The 23295-nt window shown below is 33.9% G+C and overlaps 1 protein-coding gene across 1 annotated transcript in view; it reads right to left on the bottom strand.

Moving 5' to 3' along the window:
* Window positions 1-22873, bottom strand: part of Cpap3-d1 (cuticular protein analogous to peritrophins 3-D1) — a 32982-nt gene extending 10109 nt beyond the window's left edge. Inside the window, exons 1-2 of the mRNA XM_023170040.2 lie at window positions 22691-22873; window positions 243-464 (exon numbers count right to left, since the gene is read on the bottom strand). Of these exons, the coding sequence (XP_023025808.1) occupies window positions 243-464; window positions 22691-22733 (265 nt within the window). The 5' untranslated portion in view covers window positions 22734-22873. The remainder of the gene's footprint in view (window positions 1-242; window positions 465-22690) is intronic.
* Between the last annotated feature and the right edge of the window lie 422 nt (window positions 22874-23295).

Here is a 23295-nt window from a genome sequence, read left to right as displayed (position 1 = left end):
TTTTCAAATAAAGATTATAAATTTGCATTATTCAGTGAAGGAATTTTCATGTCATATTGTACATATCATGGGATATGAATTTGCACAAGGAAAGTTATAATTTAAACACTCGCAATCTCGTAGAATTTAACGAGTTTTTGAAACTCCATGAATCAATTTCACATTCTCCATAGTGGCGACCATTGAAACAATCAGAGCATGAAGATTTACACCACAACATTCTTATATCTCACATTACTTACGATCAGCTTTTCTGTGTCCACAATCTACGGCCCAGTTGTAATTACAATGATTGTGAACATTTCCTTTACCGTCGAACAGCAAACCGTTTTCGCAAGTTTCTACGGTGAGAGTACCATTGGTGCACAGGAAAAAAAGATTACAGGATTCCGGATGAGCGTAAGCTTGAACTCCGTGCTGCTCTGGACAGGAAGGGGCATTTTGGACTAAAATACCGCCATTTACTGAAAAATTTAATGAAACTATAATCAACTGAAATAAATAGAATTTGCCAGAGAATAAGTTTTTTAGCAATATTGACGCTTAGAAGAGTTTCATCCTTCTATTTGTCAGATTTCGAAATAATATCACTGATGAGATACAACAAAGTTGATCTATTTCCATAACTTTTAAGTGGGGAATGATATCAAGATTGAACGAAGTTTATATAAAGTATGGCATTACTTGTCGCCAAGAAAGAGATATTAAATTTTGCGATCTGTTGCAAGGTAATATATTTGATATATATTTTATTTTTATCGGGCGTATGAAGTGTTTCCTAGAAACTCAAAAGCATATTCAGATATTTAATATTTTTCCATTCACTGCTTAGAGAATTCTTTGTAGCCGTGTTCAAATTTTCTCACCATTCTATAATTTTATTATTTATTTTTGTTAATCCTTCAATTATTTTCCAATCGTACCAATAAAAACTGATAGTGATTCCAATAGACATGGCGAAACTGAAATTCTTACTTAAATTTAAAAAGAACGTTTCAACAAAATGGATAAATATCGAATAAAAAATATACAGGGTGGGCCATCGAAAACTTGACATGGAGGTTTTGGATACTGGCAAATCCGAAAAAACGTTTTTTATTGGGAGGGGGACAGTTTTTTCCGATTTACAGCGTTGTCACTTCAACCCCGGAACAGAGTGGAGAACAATCCTTGGAATTTTAATAGGGAATAGGGATCGAGTCGCACATCGTTTGAAAGATCTTGGAATTCTCTAAACAATGGTGTACATTTTTTAAATTTGGACGTATTTGAAAGAGTTCTTTCCGATAATTAACTTTTTCAATATTGTTAATAGCAACTAATTATTGTACGCCACTGCTCAGTTGGAATATATTTGGAACTCTTTCATTTGTTTCTTACGCTACTTTTTTGTTAATTTTTTAGTTCTTTTCTGATAAGAGGACTATTACAATTGAGAAATGGTTAAAAATGCTGTTTCTATTTCTCATTTTTATGTTAAAAGTGATATCTACATTATTACTAGTAGTGAGTGCCGTAAAGTATTGCTAAAGAAACGATGGTTTCCACAACTACAGAGAGGGTTGAGTTGATTAAACTGTACTATGGAAATAGACGTTGTGCTGCGAGACCCGCTGAACTGTTCAATCAACAACATGGGAAGAATGTGTCGCGACAGTATGTTTTCGATTTAATTGCAAAAATTCGCGCAACTGGATCTGTAGCAAATAAAAAACGCCAAATCGAACCACCAGTAACGAATGAGGCGACACAAGTGGCAATTCTGGGCCATGTTGAGCTTGATCATACTTTGATCACAAGAAAGTTAGCATTTGTTTCCGGAGTGTCACGAACTAGCACACGGGGTATTTTAAAAATCCACAAATTAACGCAAGAACTGAATGGAAATGATTTCGATGGACGCTTGCAATTTTGCGAATTGGTTAGTGAATGAGCGGTGGAAAACCCAAATTTTGTTTTCAACATTTGCTTCAGTGATGTTCCCTAAACACTAGAACTGCAGAACTCTTCTCGAACGTGCTTCACCATCGAAGTTGGCGTCTTCAGGAGATAAAGTTCACTAATTCCTCAACTTGAAACGGGTCTCTATTCAGTGTCATGTACCGATCTACAATTTCAGACAGTTTTCATTCATCATATGGCCGCCCTTCAAGGCGTTTTGAGCGACACTGTATGTATTTTCTGGTCTCCAAAATAAATTATACTTATATGTGCTACGTGTTCTTTGAAACGAATTTTGATAGTTCTTTAGTTTGACCGATATATTTTTTGTCACAGTTCTAACAGCTTTTTTCATACAAACGCGTTTTTGGATTTTTCAACATTTTTAGGGTAACCTGACATTTGTTAGAGTGTTGAACAAAAAGGTTCAACAATGAACCAAGAAACCAATGAACATTTGTAAATTCCCGTTTCCTAATTAACTACTATATTGAAAAAATACAGGTTGCTTTCAGTTACATCCCTCATAACATTTTTCTCAATATAGTATTGTTGTTTACTCGAAGGGAATGTAACAAGTCTATGAACAAGAAAGGTTAGTTCTGCCATTTTGTATTGGGAACAACGATATAAGTTATCAGGAATATCTTAAAATATTCTTCTTATAGACTTCTCATCTTTAATTTCATCTATGGATTCATGTGAAATAACAAAACTCAAAAACAATTGTGAGATTGAAAGAGTTTCAAACTGTTTGTTATACCGCATATTTTGTAAAGTGTAGGATTAGAAGCCTGTGGACTCCTGTTCAAAGCCGGTGCGATCAAATTTTAACACTTCTTGAGTGAGATTTTTCACTTCTGAAACCATTTTGGGAAATTGGTTTCTTATAGGGACCGTTCTCAATTGAATTATACATTCTCTCGTAGTTAGCTGTTTTGTTCAATATCACAACCTTATTGCCTTTGTTTTCTTTCAGACATAAAATATATTTCTCTTCAAATAATTTGATAACATTTTTCTCTTTCTTTTTCTACCTGAAATAGCTGATGTATGTCTGAAAGTGAAAGTGTACCCTGTTAGTTATAATTCGAAACTAGTTTCATAGTTAGAAATTAATGAATCTCATCTCTTGAAGATGCTTACGACATAAAATATTCCCCCTAAAAATACTCTTGCGAAATTCAGGAACTACCCCCCTCCTTCGAAATTAGGATCTAAATCCACCCACCGTTACTTCTGATAACTAATACATCCATAAATGGTAACTCCTTGTTTATAATTTCATATGTAAACTTATTGTTCGGGCATCTGTTGTTGAGAAATGAAGCCAAGTCATCTATCTTACATTGTTTCGTATCAAAAATTACAAATAAATAATATACATATCGGATCCAAGCCCGTGGAAAGTGATCTAACTTCTTCTGGCTAATCTGCTCACAAACAGATTAGCCATTTCCGTGATGTTTGTAGGAACAAAATAAACAGTTGTTGAACTGAAAGCAATTCTGTTTCATGCAGATTTTCGTTAGTTGTTTGTAATTTTCGACTACTTTCCGAATGAAACCATTGACCCTCTGAAGGTTCCTCAAATAAACAAAAGTTTTTGGTAAAAGGTCTGAAGTGATACTAAAATCTTTCCACCTTGCAACTTCACATCCTTGATTTTATCTATAAATTCATGTAAATTAACAAAACTTCAACTGAGATTTAGAGAGTTTCAAACTGTCTGAATTTGGTATTTTTCTAAGTAAAGACACTTATGGCTGAGAAAATTCGTCTCACCGACTTGCCAGATTTGTGCATTTTTGATAGACCGAATATTTTAGGAACTGTACCATCACAAACCTATAGACTCCTGTTCAAAGCCGTGCGATCAAAGTTCAATACTTCTTGGGTGTGTTTATTATTTCTGAAACCATTTTAGGCAATAGGTTCCTTGTTAATTTGTTTCAGGGACCGTTCTCAATTGAATTATCAATTCTCTCATAACTTGTTCAATATCACAACCTCATTGCCTTTGTCTGCTTTCAGATTGATAACCTGAAATCGTTGAAATCTGTACATAACATCAGATTTTGGAGTACTTTCGGAAGCCTGAAAATAGTAAGTACGAGAACTATAAACAGTTATTAAGGTCCTATTTTGAACAGCCCATTGTTCACCTTCATATGGATAGCTCTGGTGTTATTGATGGGAGCTTTCACGAAAAATTATTCCCGAAGTGAAAGTGTACTTTGTTAGATATAGATAGAGACCAGTTTTAGAGTTAGGAATTAGTCTAACCGATGAAGCCATCATGTAGCGAAACGCATCTTGAATAAATAATAAAAAACATTATGATTAGGAATAAGGGTACTGCATCTTCCGAAAATGCCAACTTAGTTGGTGAAAAGCGCGTCGAAAAGACTGTCATACTTTTGGCGTTTGGGAACAGGGTTTGTTTTGAACATTCAATACATTTCAAATGAGTAACACGCACATATATAAATTATTCCACTAAAAATAACCCCTCTTCGAGAATTCAGAAATTACCCCTTCCCAAATTTAGAACTTGAACCGCCCTTGCCTCGTATTTATTCTAATGTTGAAGAACTATTTCCATTACATGTATTTTCACCTTTGAGAAGAATTATTTACCTAGATAAATTATAATTATAAATATCGATAATGGAAACGAATTATTAATTTTTTTGTAAATATAAAAATGTTTGGATAAGAAAGTTCTTGGTTTTCCAATTCTCCATATTATTATTGACTCATCAAATAATCATGATTAAATAAAAATATAGGAATAAAATAAGTAGAAAAATGTTTCTGTTAAATGGTTTCATTGAAAAAAAAAGATAATAATGTAGATAATGTATTAAAACTGAAAAATGATACGGATGGTCCTAGGTAGCAGTCATCACATCATTCTCCACAGTAATCTACGGTATTGATCAGATAAAAAATAATAAAATCGTTGGACGTAGCGTAACCTGAGTGAATATGTAAATAATACGCCCAGCGATTTAATTATTTTTTATCCGATCAATACCGTAGATTGCTGTGGGATGACTACTACCTAGAACCTTCCGAATTATTTTTCAGTTTTCAGTACATTATCTATATCATTATTACCTTTTTTTCAATGAAACCGTTTAACAAGAACATTATTTTACTCATTTTATTTCCAAAGTTTCAGTTCCTAATTTTGTTACTAAGTTCTTCTCGTTCTGTTTATTTCATTCAGTAACTCAGTATTTCAAGGTAATGTCTAATCCGCTATTTTATATCTGCCGCCATCTTGAATTCGCATCTTTTTCAAAGTGTACTACTCTACTAGTCAAGCCCTGTCATTTGATACCCATATTGAGGGAGTTACAAAAAAATATGTAATCTCACATTATGTAGCTGCCCCATCATGGATTTACAATGATACAGAATTTATTAAATTTTATTGTCATCCAAACTAAATACGTATACCAAATATCAAATCAATCTATCAACAGGAAGGGGGTCAAACTTCAATTACTAAATTTGACCCAAACAAACAGGGCAAAGCTTAATAAAACTTTTTTTTCTGTGACGGGAAACAAGTTTGTCATTTTATCTCTGATGACAGGTACACTTTTTTTGAAATTACGTCTTTCCCCGGGAAAAAAGTGAGTACTTTTTTCACGAATGTATATATATATATATATATATATATATATGATATATGAACATGATATGTTCCTTGAACTATTCAGTACAACAGTCGAATTTTTTTGTGTTGAAATTATATTTTTTTCTGCCATGGACACAACTGCCGTTGATGTATCTGGTCGCAAATCGAGTGTGGGTGTTATTTCAGCACTGCCAAACGTTCTAAACACTTTATTAGCTATTTCTGTCCTGTGTGCTACCGATTCATCAACATACCCTTCAGCGATCTTTGATGACTTCCAACCGCCATGTTTCTTTAGTGTCATCAAGTCTCCCCCAGATTCAACTAAAAGTGTAGCAGACGATCTTCGAAATGAATGATCTGTATATGAATTGGCATTTTCAAGTTGAAGAAAATTAGCCACTGCTTCAGGTACCTTATGAAACTGATTGCTACTCACAACCTGACTGAACCTGAACAATTTTGAAAGCCATTAAATAATCCATCTGTGACGTTTTAGCTCATCTCATTGATCTGAGTTTTGAAACTTGTACTTTTCTGCAGTGTTTAAAAACATGAAAGATAATACCCATACACAAAAAATCAGATGGCAGCAACTTAAGAAAATTATAGACAAGTCACTGTCTTGAATGTTCTTTTACAAATTTTTGAGCGGACGTATTACAATAGAATAGTCAATTTTTTGAACAAGAACAGGGTTCTTTCTTCTGCCCAATATGGGTTTCGTGCGGGAAGGTCGACAGAGGATGCCGTGTGCGATTTCATGGGTCATGTCTATAAAGGTATTGACTCTAGACAATATGTATCCGGTATCTTCTTCGATCTTTCATGCGCCTTCGATAGTCTACAATTAGATTTTATTTTACAAAAACTGTGCACAAATGGAATTACAGGAAATATGCTTGAACTTATGCAGTCATACCTAGTTAATAGAGAATCCTATGTTGAAGTTGAAAACTTGTTCTGAGTATATGACGAATGATATTGGGGTGCCTCAGGGGTCTGTACTGGGGCCACTAATGTTCATTATATTTATAAACGATATGCCTGATTTCTTATCAACAGGATCTGTCACGATGTTTGCAGACGACTCCTCAGTAGTGGTTGCAGCACAGACACCAGAGACACTTCAAAATGCCATTGCACACATTGTATATTCATTTAAAAATTGATGTGATAGAAATAATCTCATCTTGAACTTGAATAAAACCGTATTTATCAATTTCGAATGCCGAGAAATTCACAATAACATAACTATAGATGTTGTATCCACTAGTACCAATACAACATTTTTAGGGGCCTATCTAGATCAGTGTTTAACATGGAGTGACCAACTGCAGCATGTTTCCAAGAAATTAAGCTCAGGATCCTATGATATTTCAAAACTGAAGTCTACGGTGAATCAGATGGCTCTTATTGATACTTACTATGCATTGATTTACTCCCATTTGGCATATAATTTTATTTTATGGGGGGATTGTTTAAGTTCTGGAAGAACGTTCATATGTCAAAAGCGAATTATCCGTCTCATTTTTAATATAAAAAACAGAAACAGCTGTAAAGTCGCTTTTTCAAAGTACAATTTTCTAACATTTCCCTGTATTTATCTATATAAATTATCAAAAAATGTAAAGCAACATATTAATAAATTCACAAAAAACTCGGATTACCATTCATATCCTACAAGAAACGCGGATGCACTTTCAGTTACAAAGCATAATTTGAACACATTTGAAAGATCTCCACACTACGCAGGTATAAGGATATTTAATAAACTTCCACAACATCTCAAAAAACTGGACCGTAAAAATTTTAAAAAAGAAGTAAGAACATTTCTGTGTGCAAAAGTCTATTATTCCATCAGTGAATTCCTAAATGATGATTTTTGATTTACTTGATTTGAAAGGTTATATTTTTAGGAGTGATTAATTTTTTTGGGAGAGAAAGTTTTTGGCTTTCTACTACTCCATCTGATACAAAAAAATGGATGAGAGAATCTTCCAAAGAAAGGAAGGATTAATCAATTTGAAAATAAGTAACTCTATACATGGATGTGTAGATCATGCAAAGAAGTAACTTTCAGACACATGCACTACTACTCCATCTGATACCAAAAAATGGATGAGAGAATCTTCCAAAGAAAGGAAGGATTAATCAATTTGAAAATAAATAACTCTATACATGGATGTATAGATCATGCATGTGTCTGAAAGTTACTTCTTTGCATGATCTACACATCCATGTATAGAGTTACTTATTTTCAAATTGATTAATCCTTCCTTTCTTTGGAAGATTCTCTCATCCATTTTTTTGTATCAGATGGAGTAGTAGAAAGCCAAAAACTTTCTTTCCCAAAAAAATTGATTTACTTGTTGTCTGAGAGTTACACATGTTTGTCTGTTCTTTAGAACTATTAGTGTTTGTGGCATTTTATTATATTTTGTTCAATGTAACAATATTTGACGTGTACATCTATCCTAAGGATGGCTGCTATGTAGCGGGTGCGAATAAGTTATTTTGATTTTTTTGATTTTGATACATTTTCCATTGAGATATGCATAAAACAGGCGGCAATCCTTTGCTGCTGCAGGACGAAGGGCTATGTACATTCTGTAAAATGTAATATATTCTTCAGTAAATACAAATCTCCTGTTCACATCATTATTTGTTTGCTTGAGTTTCACAATTAATAACGTTCCCGAATCTTCAGTATCATCTAATGTTACCTGGCTGATATTACAAATTTGACAAGCTCCTGCAATCCCAAATACAACAACAACCTTGGCCATTAAATAAACTTCATATTTAAAAAGTCACTAATATGTGTACTCGTAAATATCGCAGCTTTCTTGGGCGTGTAACCTTTCCCATGTTGTTTCAGAAATGTAATTAGTTTGAAATATTTTGAAATGTCTACATTATTATTGGATTGTAACATACTTTTGATCATAGAATAATTCGACCACAATGTTGATGGCTTTTGTTGTGGTGTCAGTTTCGAAAAATAAGCCAATAACACCGTCTCCAAGAAAGTATTACATGTCTTTTTCATCTTCCATTCCATGAATCTTGAATACGCGGTTTCATACATTTTCCGCGATTTAGCTGACAATAATTTTTGTGACGCTATTTTCGCTGACCACTAAGTTCGGAATTTTTAAATCAAATCACAGAATTAAATTGACAGATATTTGATTTTCTATTGATTAATTTCCTAGCAACGCTATAAATACAACAGCCTACCTGTTTAAAAATTCAAATTTCACATCAATAATTTTCTGACTAACATATTGTAATAATATGTTTTTTTCAATATTAAATCGTCGTTTTTTCCGTCACAGAAAAAAATTGTGTATTATACACGGGAAAAGTATTAGATTTCAACTCTCGGTTTTTGTCCGGTTTTTGTTGTGTCAACACAACCTCGAGCTAAAATCTAATACTTTTTTCCCTTGTATAATAAATAACTATTAAATGTTGTCACTCAGTATCGTTTGACACTCAAAATATCAAAACAATTTTTTTTTAGACAGTTTTTCAATTTGTCGGTGACCAATGGGACAAAAATTGTGACGGCTAACTAGTTATTATTAGATTCATCAGTGTTTATTATGTTTCAAATCTGTATATTTGAATTTATATAACCTCTTTTGGCATATTACATTTGAAGGTTAACAAGAATGATCAATGTTTTATCCGTTTCAATACAAATGTTGCAAAATAAATTTTGATCATTACCTACCATTCTTCTGATGATTTTTGTTATGAGATATTCCAGTTCAGAATAATGAAAATTGAGGTATACTCACTCAATATTAAGTAATCATAATTCAATGATTATAATAATACAAATCAGTTTCACGTTATCTGAATTACGAACATCATAACCAAGACACCATTTAATATCGAAGAATAAGTACTTCATGTATTTTAAAGAGATAAAAGTTCAACAATAGGTAGTGATCACTTGCTGACATTTCAGTTAATTACTTTATAATATTAATGTTCGTCCGGAGAAATTTTGTACATTCTTCATCATTAATCAAACAATCGATATAATTTCACTACCACTCTCGAAACATATTACTTCTTCGTCTGTTCCAAAGTGAAAGTAAACTCCGAAATAAATCTGAAGAATTGGAATATTTCTTTTCAATGTTGAATATTTTATATCACCACACACTACCGCGTTTAGTACTTGTCTCGAATGATTAAAAATAATTATAATGGAATAACCGGTTGTTAGCCCAATTGCGAACAATATGCATGAAAAAATGGTGCTCAGTGGTGTCGATTGCCCTGAAATAATTCCACATCATTCAACGTTTTTTTCTACACTACCTTCGGAATTCGAAAGGTCTTTACAGGATGACCCAAACTAGTTGACAAAAACTAACTCAATTTCATAGTTCATACAAATTTGCTACTAGATTGATCATCAAAATTTCAAATGATGTGATCTGTTATTCAAAAGTCATGTTAATTGTAGAGCTCATATTGAACTAATATCATTTTTGACCAATATGCTGAAAAATGTAGATAAGTTCGAAATTTTTTATGTCGAAGGTTTTGTTTGGTATGTCCTATGAAGGTGTGCCTCATACATAGATTTTGGAAAATCTACCAGACCCTAACTATACCAGTATTTGAAAAAAGATTTTTGGCTTTCTACCCCTCCCACATCGAACAAAAAAATCTTGAAAACATTCAGAGAAAGAAAGAAAATAACTAACAGATAGGTAACGAAAAAACAGATTTCAACAGATTTTTTCAGCAGAAAAAATCTTCATAAAGAAATGGAGAGCATACACATAAGTTTCTTACAGATACAAACTGGAAGAAAAAACCCTTTCCAAACAGATATCATTAAAGAATGCTACACAATGTTATAAATGAAAGAGTATTGATACAAAATGTCACTTAGATGTAACACTATCATCATCAATGGTGTACTTCGAAGTTTTGGGACAGCATCTGATCAGCATCGTTTCAAATAACATTTCACATTACCACTGGGGTTGATAGTGTTCCGGTGGATCATAATAAGTAGGAAAGTTTGTAGTACAAACTGAATAGAAAAAAGTTATTTCGTGTAATGCAATGTTCATGTGAGAGTTATTGTTTCCAAAGGAGTTTTTCCTTTCGTAAAATTCAATGATCTTGTGAGAGTAGTTGTTTTCAAAAGGGTTTTTTCTTCCAGTTTGTATATGAAAGAAACTTTAGTGTATGCTCTACATATCTTCATAAACAATTTTTATTGTGATTGCTTTCTTTCCTCTTTTCTTTGGAAGCAACCAATGAAGTAGTAAGTCATAAAGTTTGCAAAGAAAAACTGGGGTCTCTGCTTGTCGATTCAAACCACACTAGATAATATTTCAATAGTTTGGTTGATGAGACACACTTATAGTCTTGATATCAGTTCACTCTAGAATTTTTTTTTCGAAGGCTCCTTGTATAGTAGGTTTCACGATATATGGTTTTGGCTAAAAAATTATAATATAACCGATTAGATCTCTAAGTTGTGGAACCTGAATCAAATAAAGGGAAGAGAGTCACAATTACACTACACAGTAGATTTGAACCAGGTAGTTAACTGCAGTTGATAGGCCAATACCATTTACTCCATGCCCAGTCCCAGGTTGAGTGCCCTGAGTTGCAATCTCCACACGGTTACTGTGGGCAGAACATCCCATCACGTCCATGCACTCCCGCTCCTCCGGAGCGGTCCTCAACTTACTGATGGGCACGTCAGCAAGATTGACATCTGACATCTTTTAGTCGAAAGTCAGCCTTTAGGTGCTTTTGCTTTCTGATCTGTTCAATACCATTTAGAGTGAAACATACTCTAGCACATTATTGAATTTTCAAAATAAATATATCTGTGCATCTTCTGTAGAGTGGTAGGTATATGAAGTGTGAAAGTTGGATACATACAAATTGGAAAGACGGAGACCACGGTAGGGAACACTTTTGGTTAAATATGTTGAAAAAAAATCCTAAGGTTATATTGATATCTGAAACCAGATTGTATAGTGGTTACAGTTGTTATGTCCATGAAACGTAATGTGTTCGCTCATTGTGAGCTTAGATACAAAAAATATAAAAATTGCATTACTAAAGTTTCTCAGTAGATTAAGACGTTATTCTTATTGGTTGCTTATTAAAATTGAAACTTACTTATATCTCTGAAGTAGATTTATTTATCATTATAACACCGTTTTCTCGCGTTTATAAGCTACTAGTACTATGTTGCTGTATCGCTGCTGTTCCAATGTTTTGACCAAATCAGAATCAACGAACTTAGGCGTGTGCAGCGTTATAGAACAGTGCTTTCAAAAAATTGTTCTACAGCGCCATCTAGTGGGGAGTTTCAGAGAAATTGATAGCCTATGAAAAATTACTTAAACATGTCGTGTTACATCACGATCGGTTGAGCGATGTAGAAGTTTATCACTTACCAACCAACCAACCAACCAACAAACATCAATTTTTATATATTAGATTTTCTATTGTGATCATGTAATGTCAGTCATGTAATGTAGCAGAGGAAACATACCTTCAGTTAGTATACTGACATTATTTTTCTTTCTCCGACTATGAATTTTAGGTGGTTAAAGTGTTGTCCTGAATGAATATAGCCTAATTAGGAATTTCTCTCATGATTTCTGACTCAAGTAGTGTAGTGATTTAGGCTTCCCAAACTATTACTAGCTTCGACATGTGTATTTTTAAAACGCTGAATTTCAAAGAAAAATAATTTCTTTCACTATTTATGAAAGATTATTGAGACTTTCGGATATAATTTTGTTTTTTAATGTTATACAGTGTGACACACTTAAGATGAAGACTCCCCTGTATTTTAGTAATTTTATAAGGCAGATATTTTATTTTTGATACAGGCATAGGTATATTTTCATGGGCCTCACATTTTTGGCAATACTTGGCCCGACTGATAGCCTTGAACCCAGCCTATCACGTTCGTGCAAATAGGGCGAATTCTCGATATTTTGCATCGCGTTGATGATACCAAAATAAGTTATTTGAAATCCTATTTTCAGTTAATGGTTCTGAACAAGAAGCTACGAAAATAATGAATTCGTTATAACGTAGGAATGACAATGAAAAACCAAATATTCATTATGAATATATTTATTTGATTGATTTTGATAATCAAATTTTGAGTTCAAATTCGGTATCTAGGGTGAATATCGATTTCTGAGCAACTATTTCAAATAACTTACTTCGGTATCTCCAACGCGAAGCGGAATATCAAGAATTTTCCTTTTTCGCGGAATCGCAGTAGGCTGGGTTTGAGGCTGTCACTAGGGCTAAGTATTGAGGTCTACGCCTGAATCAAAAATCGAACCTCTGCTTTCAAAAATGACTAAAATACAGAAGTGTAAAATAATTTGAATAACATAATGGTGTATAAATGTAAGGTGAAACAGTGAAAATGAATTAGGCAAAATCCAGAATGAGAGATGTTCATTACTGAGAAGGCGTAGCATTTTAAACGTGACTTCCATCTGAATTCTATGTTTCGAATAAACAGTCTTGTGAGGATTGTAAACTTCAATAAAGATCAAATAAATGATTCAGCTCATATTTTTGAAATCGATTTGGCTCAGTAAAATCTTTTTTGCAAATACAGAATAATAAAATAGACAATACTTGATAAGCGTTAGGTGAAAGAACATACATTCGACTGAATAGTTCAAACCTTGTCCAACATTGAATTATTGTTATAGCATGTAATCTCGAAAACATATTATTCAGTCATGATTCATCTGCACGCCACTGAGACCAAGGTATATTGCAAATTATTTCCAGTCCAGTTACATTCACCGTGAAGGTGCAGTATAGGTTATTTATCGGCATATAAAATTTACCCAGCACTTATTTAGTTCACTCGACATATTATTACTCCATCGTTGTCGTGCAATCTATTTCACGGTGTCTCAATTCTTTCTCCGATTACTGTATTTTGAAACATGTTGCAGGTGATTGATTAGTATTTTACGAGAACAAGATGAGAAATGAGAGACCTGACCGTGACTCAAAGCAGTTTTCTCCATTTCCGTTTTTTTGTCCCATTGAACTGAGCTCACGTTCGTCACAGCATGAAAAAATGAGCAGGTACTTCACTGCTAACTTTTAAACAGATATCGATATCTTTTGACAAGTATAGTGTAGAAATGCATTGATTTACAATATGAAAACTTAAATACCCGTTTATCTTTCTTTCAACCCGTGTTAGGAATCACACATTAAAAGGTAAGGCCTCTTTAATCCATAACTCGCACAAGTTTGGACTTTTGGGAGTTGTCGTTCGTAGGGGGACGACAGCTGGTTAACGGAAAAATAGACAGACAGATTTTACCATTCCTGTTTACACATTGATCTTATTTGTATTTGAGATTTTATTCATTATTCAACATGGTTTGAGTTAAGATCAGTTTTCCTTTTCTTTTGAATGTCTGTCTCATTCCGTTTACCCCGTTTCAACCACATTTCCCCTTTACTAATTTTTAAATGTCTTTCTGTTGAATGTCATATTCTTTCGAATTCAGTTTTACCTATTAATTGCTTGTCTGTTATGAACTATTGCCTCGGATTTGTGTAAAACATAACGGGAAGGTTTTTCGAAGGTTTTTCCGTTTGTGTTTCCCTAGGTATATTTTTCAAGAATTTTTTCCTATTTCTTATTGACCTACTTCTCAAAACGATTCCATTCGAATACAGTTAGTGCCCTCACAGCTGGATCAGCTGTGGTGGCATTTACAAAGATGTAGGTATTTACATAATATAATTTGTAAATACCTAAATATATAGGAAAAAAAGAGGTTTCATCTTTTGATACAACCAACTGATCTTCAGCATTTCCCGTTTCAATGTTCACATATATTTATTCTATCATTCTGGTAATAAAGACCTATTATTATTTTTTTTTCCACCGTAGTGTGCGCTGGTCAGGCCCTATCCCCCGAAGCCCCGATACATTCGGGAGGGCACGCCAGCATAATCAACCAATGACCACTTCCCACACCGTGGGGTAAGTGATCATTGGGTCCGAGAATCATGTGCCCTGAGCAAACGCAGTGAGCCAAGAATGACAGCCTTCTGCATCTGTGCGGATAAGATTATTATTATTATTATTATTATTATTATTATTATTAATTTTTGGTTGGCTAAGAAATGACTTTTGATTTGTATAATTTGTATAATCCAGGACACGAATAACAGAATTACTGATATCGCGCATTGTATAAATTAGGTTTTTTTTATTATATTTGTTCGCGGAGTGTTAAGATAAAAGACACTATTCCTAGATGACCTACCGTCTAGAAACCCAAAAATTCAACATATGTAACAATTGAGAGCAGGAAATGATATTGTTCATGACTTTGAATAAAAAAAAATGAATAATAGTTACTTACCTCGAGACTATAAAAATTGTGAGTTTCAAGCAATTCATAATAAGGTATTTCTACGGTAGAATATGCGCCTTCAAATTTAAAAGACATATATTTCAAGAAGCGCCTCTATTGGGCTTCTAATTGATCTATATGAACCTGCTAGTGAGGACTCCACACAACAGATGCATATTTCAGCCTAGATCGAACAAAAGTGAAATAAAGTAATTTGAATGTTGAAGCTTTTTCGAAGTCTTTAGTATTTCTAACAAGAATTCATACATGCGATAAGCTGCTGTCATAGAAGTGTCAATATGTTTATTGAAAGAGAAGAATGAAGTACTTGATTGTTTATGACGTAGTTGTGTAATGGCAGAATCGTTTTCAGTGAGTAAGACATTACATTACATTTAGACATGTTGAGAGATATATTATTCCGACACTATATAGCATCACAATTTTAATTCAGGGCGAGACGTTCGCAATCATTTGAACATGTTATATTATGATAGAGTTTCAAGTCATCTGCGTATAGAAAGAAATTAATATCAATCTCAGCTGCGATATCATTGTTGAAACTGTAGAGGTCCCAGATTTGACCCTTGTGGTACAATAGATGTGGCTAGATTTTCGATAGACTTGAGGCCATTGAGAAATTTTTTCCATATACCGAACAACAGTTCTCAATGAGAAAATTTGGTAGAAGTTTATTAATTTAAACTAAAAAAGCCTACGTTGTTTGATTAATTGTGTTTTTCGTTATTTCTTCCACATATCCGAAAAAAGTTTCAGCTTCACGTGCTCAGTTGTTTTTCCCGTCTTCTCATGATAAATATTCCAACAATCTCATTCTCTGTGTTATATATATATAGTTTGTACCAGTCCCTTTAGAGAGTGGTGTTCTCAGGTGTTCATTCCTAGCGTATTTTCCAAGTGTATTTGAAAATGAGTCCATTGGAAGTAATTCGTGTGCAAACACGAAAATATAATTTACTTCTTGGAACTGAGTTGGAAATATGCTTATATCGGTGCGGAAAGTGTTGGTTTGATCTAATATCAGTGAGATAGATTAATAGTTCAAACACGAAACATATACACACCCATTAACTTGATACACGTTTTACCTCATATTTCATCAATTTGATTAGAAAGGAAACATATGTCATTGGTCATAACGATAATACGAACTATCACTTCATTTTCTAAAGTGTAGATTTCTGCAAAACTGTGGATGTAAATTCAAACGCCCTTGATAAAGACAATTTAACACTCAGATAAGAATTGCTAATGTGAAATTATTATTCATCAAAGTATCTTGAAATGATTGAAACACTTGAACTTGAATACATGAAACACGATTATATTGAAACGATTGAATTGGTTACTTTTTTTTAAAGAAGATACATACACTGATTGTACAAATATTCGACAATGATTCAAGTGCCAACTTTTTTCTGTTAACGTATTACAAAATTAAGTTGACTATCTCATACTTTGCCAGAAGTATTTGCTCATAGGAGCAATAAAAACATAAAAAAGGAGATTGATGCCAACTGAAACAATATAATAATTATTTGAATTGAAGGGGTTATATTTTTAGGGTGATTAATTTTTGGAAAAGAAAGTTTTTGGCTTTCTACTACTCCATCTTGATAAAAAAAGGATGAGGGAATCTTCCAAAGAAAGGAAGGAAGTAATCAATTTGAAAATAAGTAACTCTATACATGGATGTGTAGATCATGCAAAGAAGTAACTTTCAGACACAAACTGAAAGAAAGTCCTCCTGAAACAGCTACTTTCATATAAACATTGAATTACACGAAAGAAAAAATTCTTTCGAAACAAATACTTCTATATGTTCACTGAATTACATAGAAGATACTTTTCTCTACTCAGTTTGTATTTCAAACATTCGTTGTGGAATAAAAATCGGATATCATTCAAATGAGTTCTGAATGGTAACAAATTGCACTTCTTACATGAACACTGTCATCCTCACTGGTATACATTTATGGACTATGTTGTCCTATCCGTGAGATTCAATATATATATATATATATATATATATATATATATATATATATATATATATATATATATATATATATATATATATATATATATATATATATATATTTTGATTGATGCAACTAATTTTCCTTTATTTTGAGTATTTCAATATTAAATTCTACAAAAAGGATTTGAAGCTTTATATCTTCTATTAATTATCTGCGAGCGCTTTCGACAGTTGGTAGTACTGTCATCTTCTGGCACTCCTCAAACTCTTGTGGCTATGTTGGTTTTCAGAACCCCTGTAGTTTGTGGCTTATTCGCATACATCTGCGACTCAAGAAAACCTTACTAGAAAAAGTCTAACGGGGTTAAATCGCACAATCTCGTTGGCCAGTTCACATAACCTTCACGTGAGATGACCTCAAATCGCTAGTGCAGAATATCCAATGTGGTGTTCAGACCATCCAGTTCAGGCTAGGTTAGGTTAGTTTAGGTTAGGTCAAAAGTGAGTGGGCCTATTATCCCACCACCGCAATCCGCAAGGGTTCATTATGGCTCACACCTATTCAAACTCCACCAAATAAACCCAGCTTCTTGACGAAGCCGATTAGTTTATATGGTGAGTGATCTTTCAGGTCAGATGGTAGAAGTGTGGTTCTATCAAACTCTGAAAACCTGATTCGATCCGCAGCGGGATAGGCACAAAGTGCTTTTCATATACTTTGTGCCTACTCCAAACAGAGGCGACACACACACCCACTGTCTTCAGACAGTCCCAGTCTCTGCATATGATGATTCAGACGTCAGTGGCCTGTAGGAGGCCTGTTAGACATCGTAGTTCATCACTAATGTAGTCCAACAATTGTTTGGTTTCAAGTTTCGAAGGGTGAATGAACGCCGTTGACAGTGATGGCGTGGCCAACGTCGTTCTCAAAGAAATATGGACCGATGACATCACCAGCCCAAAATCCACACAAAACAGTGACTTTTTCGGGAGACTTTGGGTCAGCTGAATTTCGTACGGGTGTAGGCCCAAGTCACGACGCAAAATTCGCCAGGTTGTAGTATGCGAAAGGCCCAGTTCTGGTGAGCGACGCGAAATCGTCTGCCTCGAATTCTCCTGCACACCCTCACAGACAGCGGCGATGTTTTCGGTAAATCTTGCGTTTCGTCGACGTACGGGTGTTGATTGATCGTTTACTGAAGCAGTGGACCCAAATTTGTCCACCACATCCTACCTTTCGATAGGACGATTATAGCCTCCGTTTTATTATTTTATGCTCTATCCGTTCAATATGATTTGGCAAAACAGACTGAATAAATGACAACTAATTTGACAGAGGTAGCTTTCACAAGATGGCTGTTATCAATTGTCAAAGTTCGGAAGTTTGGAACTGGGAAGATATTCACACTACAATGTATCTGAATAATTCAGTTAGTACATAGTGGTATTATTTCACATTTCTATACTTTGACTAAGATTATACTTGATGTGTACCTCATTTTATTGCTTACAATTTGAAAATTAAACTTCATTTGAAAACTGGATTTTCTGTAAGGTTCGCATTGGTCTATCAATACCAGATGGGACATTCCGTTTATGTGCCGGCAAATGTAAATGCAGCAGTATCTCATACGCACCAATACTAATCGTAGCAAATGTATATCTCAGGCATTAAAAATGTCCCCCATTCGAATTCAGTATTGTCACACGTGGTCTTAGGAAAGTGAAAGCTTATTTAGATGATATAATGATTCGCGAAACAATTGAATAAGAATGCATGACAAATCTTCGTGCTTGCTTATGTATCATCGTTGAACATGATGTCACGAAGAAAAGTCAGTATCTTGGTCATATCTATGAACAGAGCAAAATAAAAAAGAAATTTACTGAAAACGGCTGCGCTGTTTTACTCATACCATCCAATTTCGAGAAACTTGCAGCGTTTTAGGATATTGTTAAGGGTTATTTTAGAAAATGGATTTACCATGGACTATCAAAACTTATATGATCAAAGAATTGACGGTGTCTTATCTCTTAACGCGTCACGCGCACATATTCAATACCAGTAATTATTTCAATGTAATTATAAATTATGTTCTACGGTTCTATGATATGTGAAATTCGAAATATAGGAAAGTGATACTAGATCTCAAACTGAGCAATGAAAGGGAACTTTGGTTTTGTGGTGAAAATGAAACGACCAAAAGCTATCAACAGACTGGTCAGAGAGCAAGAACATGCACCGCAGCCTTCACTTCCGAATCTAGTGAGAGGACCGATACACGTCAGAGCAATTCACCAAGTTATAAGGGATTAAAAACAGAATATGTAGAGAAAATAACTTTTTATGAAACACATGACACTGGATGACACTTAACTACACTTACATCACACTTTATCTGATATCCAGAGTTGTAGCATAATGTGAAATTTCATGTAATTCCAGGCAGAGGTTAATGCAATATTGCATTCCTATATAAATTACTGGCTGTAGACAAAATAAAGGACAAAAACAGTTCATAATTTCTTTTACGAATAATAATAATAATAATAATAGTGAAGTTTTTGACACTGAACGAGGTGATCACAACTCTATCACCAAGTTGGAACCCGTCCAGCAGAAGGCCCATACGTAAGCCGCAGACATCCCTTCACTCCTGCGTCAACACAAACTAATGCATGCGGTCTTCTTCAACAACATTGAAGCGCCTTATCTTCGCTTTCCTCAGGTCGAGTGAGCTGAAGTCGGAAACTGAGGGGTTCATCATGACCTGCCAGGATGGTGTCTTCAACACCTTAGGCTACCGCAGTCGCATGATGGCTATAGAGGTTCCTGACACAAGATGCAGCACCTGCCGCGAGGCGTTTGAGACCCAGCATGTCCAGCATTTGCGGTCTCAGCCCATATTTATGGACATAACGCGACCCCAAAAGTGCTTTATTACTATCTAAGACACTTTTACGGTATAGACGAGACACCGGTATTGCCCTACGCTCCGGGTGATATTGAATCCGTTGTAGGGATTTTTCAGCTCTTCTCGAAACGAATATTGTCTGAAAAGAGGAGGAAAAACGGATTAAATATCGGGGTTTTTTCGTCAAACTCCACAGACTCTATCCAGATCACTCTGTCATGATAGTTGTTCTGATTACTGGCTTGCCGGCTTGCCGCAATTAGACAGAAATCTTAGCCGGACGAATGCACAAGTCTGTCATTCTTGGCTCACTGCGCTTGCTTAGGGTGCATGATTCTCGGATCCAATGATCACTTGCCCCACGATGTGGGTAGTGGTCAATGGTTGAATGACCACAAAGAGAAATTATTGTTTGGAATTTCATTCGCAATATTAATTCCCACAGATCACTGTGGAATGTAAAATTTGGAATATGAAAAGTAGATAATATTGACGGTGAAAATTCAGTAGTTTGTTACATAATTATGGTGGGGGTATTTAGTTATGTTAACTTTCTTTCTATTACACTTCCAGTTCCAAAAATTGGCGAACTATCAAAAAACATGTTCAGGGTGAAAACAGAAAAGTGAAAGTATTCACATTTTTTCATATATTTCATTACAGTATGAATACAGTAATTATAATCAATCTCTCTCTATTTATATATTTCGAATGTATGATGAGTTACTGTTTCATGAACAATATGAAATATCACCATGAAAGGCATGTTCATAGATTCATTTGTGTCCGTAATTTCAGGATCATTAGTCTGCATCTATTTTCTAATAGTTTGTGTTCAACAAACATCCTTTGAAGAAGTCTTCAAGTGGTATCTTCAAATATACTTATCTATACGTGATTCCAATATAACCAATGTACAGGACATTTCAGCAGAGATGTTAGAAAATATCTGAATGTGCAATGTAAGAATTGACGGATAAGTTATGGTGCGCCTGTTTCTTCCCTAAATGATCACCTATTCTTACATCTCATGAGTTTTGTCTCTGAAAGCGATGAAATCTCTAATTCAAATTATTTTACAGAAAAAATATCTCATTGTTATAGGTCAAACAATTATAGAAATAATATCAACCCCAAACGTGTTCTATAACTCTTTACTTATAACTGAATAATAGGTACGAGCAAAACCAAAACACTGTCTTCGTTATTTGAAAGGTTTAAACTTGATTCTACTGGATAATATTTTTAATTTTTGGATTCGAATACTTTTCAGAAATAATTTGGAATCACGAAATATTGATGAAGTAACGAAAGAATATTTATATGATGGTTTGACATTAGTTTTAACAAACAACTTGCAGACAATTCACTTTATATTTTATTCTGGCGGAATGGAAGTGAAACCCGGTCCAGATTGAATTCAATACTCCTCTGAACGGGATTGTTAAGAACTTAGAAGAACAGAATAGAATATCCTTTATTCTCCATAAAAAATACAATAGTATTATAAGGTTTTGTCAAATACCATATACCATAAAAACAATAAATAAACAAATGAAAAATGAACAAATAAGCAAATGAGATGTGAACAATTTCAATATAAATATCACTGTCTACGTAGATTGTAACTTCAAAATATTAGTTAGTGTTGAAGTCAAATGATGAGAATTCGTCGATACTATAAAGAGCGTTTTCCAGACAGATATTTGTAATATAATTTGTAAACGAAGCTGTATTTAAGTTTTTAATATCTTCTGGTACTTTGTTAAATAAAATAGGACCGTAATAAATATTGAAACTTGAAAAACGGCAGTGATTTACTCTTATGAATTCAATTTTAATATGTTGTGGTGGTGGTGTTATGTGAATGAAAATAGTTTTGATTTAGATATTCGTGTATAATAATTTATACACGAATAGACGTGCAGAGAAGTTAATGTAAACATTTTATTAGTTATAAATGTTGTTTTAACATTTTCTTGATAACCTAGTTTTAAGATAACTCGCAAAACTTTTCTTTGCAGTTCACACCCTCTATTTGCATGAGGCTAGTGTCCCCAGAGTACTGGACCATAAAGATATGGAACATAAAAAGTGAATGATAAGTAGTGATAATGGTTTCAATAGATGAAATGTCCATAAGACATTACATAACTTGAATTTATTCAGAAAGATTTAGTGAGAATTTCAGACAATATCACTTGTAACATTTTTGTATAGTAATAACCGTTTGATATTCTATTCCAGTTTCTGAGATACCTAAATATAATGAAATGAAAATATGTAATATCCTCTTTTAGACCCAGAACTACTCAAAGATTTTTTGTTTCACATTATTTGACAACTTATAAATACTATTTTTCGACAAGTAAGTTTTCCATTTACATTGTATAATCTCCCATTATCATTATCGGAAATCATCAATCATTATCATTATCAAATTATTATTTTTACGATTGTTGCTATATGTATGTTTCAAAATCAAGTACAAATAAAACTCTCTCATCATGTTCCTAAACAGGCAATAGACATTCAAAACTGCGCAACCTATTGAAATAATCTCTCGAGGTTTCACGTTATTTCGGTTATGCTTTTGTGTATCTTTTGCCTTCCTCATTCATATTCATAGAATAGATGTAGACTTTCTCTGAACGTCAAAAAATACGGATTTCAATAGGAGTCTTTTTTATAATGTCCTGTACACCAGTCATTTCTGGCGAAAACTAACGAAAACACGTGACAGGGTACTCACCACAAGCAGCAAAAGAAAGGACAGCAACCACAAACGATCTCATGGTGACTGCCTTTATCCTTGGTAACTAAAGTTAAATAAACTGCAGATCTTGGACACTTAACACTTTCTAGACTCGCCGCTGAACGACAGGCGACCTATGAATGGATTAACTCGATTCTTGTTCGTACGCTCAGCTGCTATAACCATAAACCATACAGGGTGATTAAGTGAATGGACTTACATGCCGATTTCCGGAGGGTATTGTTCTTGTAATCCGTAACAAAGAGATAGTTTCGCTAGTGTTAAAAAGTAGGTGGGGTTGACCTTTCCTCGAGGTGTCGTAAGAGGATTTCTTGGTGACCGGTAAAAATATCTGCGTTCTGATAGTTTTTTTAATTTTTAGAATTTTCATGCATGAAAGGGATTACAGGTGTTAATGTTTTCAGTTTCTCATTACTCATTATTAGAGATTCAACTATTCGTTCAGCACTACTTAGAACAATTTGAAAGACAGTTCACTAATAACCTGAGAATATCTGACATTTACATTTTTTGATTATAGAGGCTTAGCTAAAAAGTATTTTTTGAACAAATATAAATCATGAAATCAAATGTATTTATAT

Source organism: Leptinotarsa decemlineata, unplaced genomic scaffold (genome assembly GCF_025532065.1).
Source record: "Leptinotarsa decemlineata unplaced genomic scaffold, Ldec_3_MD MMD2_tig00003308_RagTag_RagTag, whole genome shotgun sequence".
Lineage (NCBI taxonomy): Eukaryota > Metazoa > Arthropoda > Insecta > Coleoptera > Chrysomelidae > Leptinotarsa > Leptinotarsa decemlineata.
The sequence above is the reverse complement of the archived record's forward strand: the minus strand, read 5'-3'. Positions and strand labels throughout refer to the sequence as shown.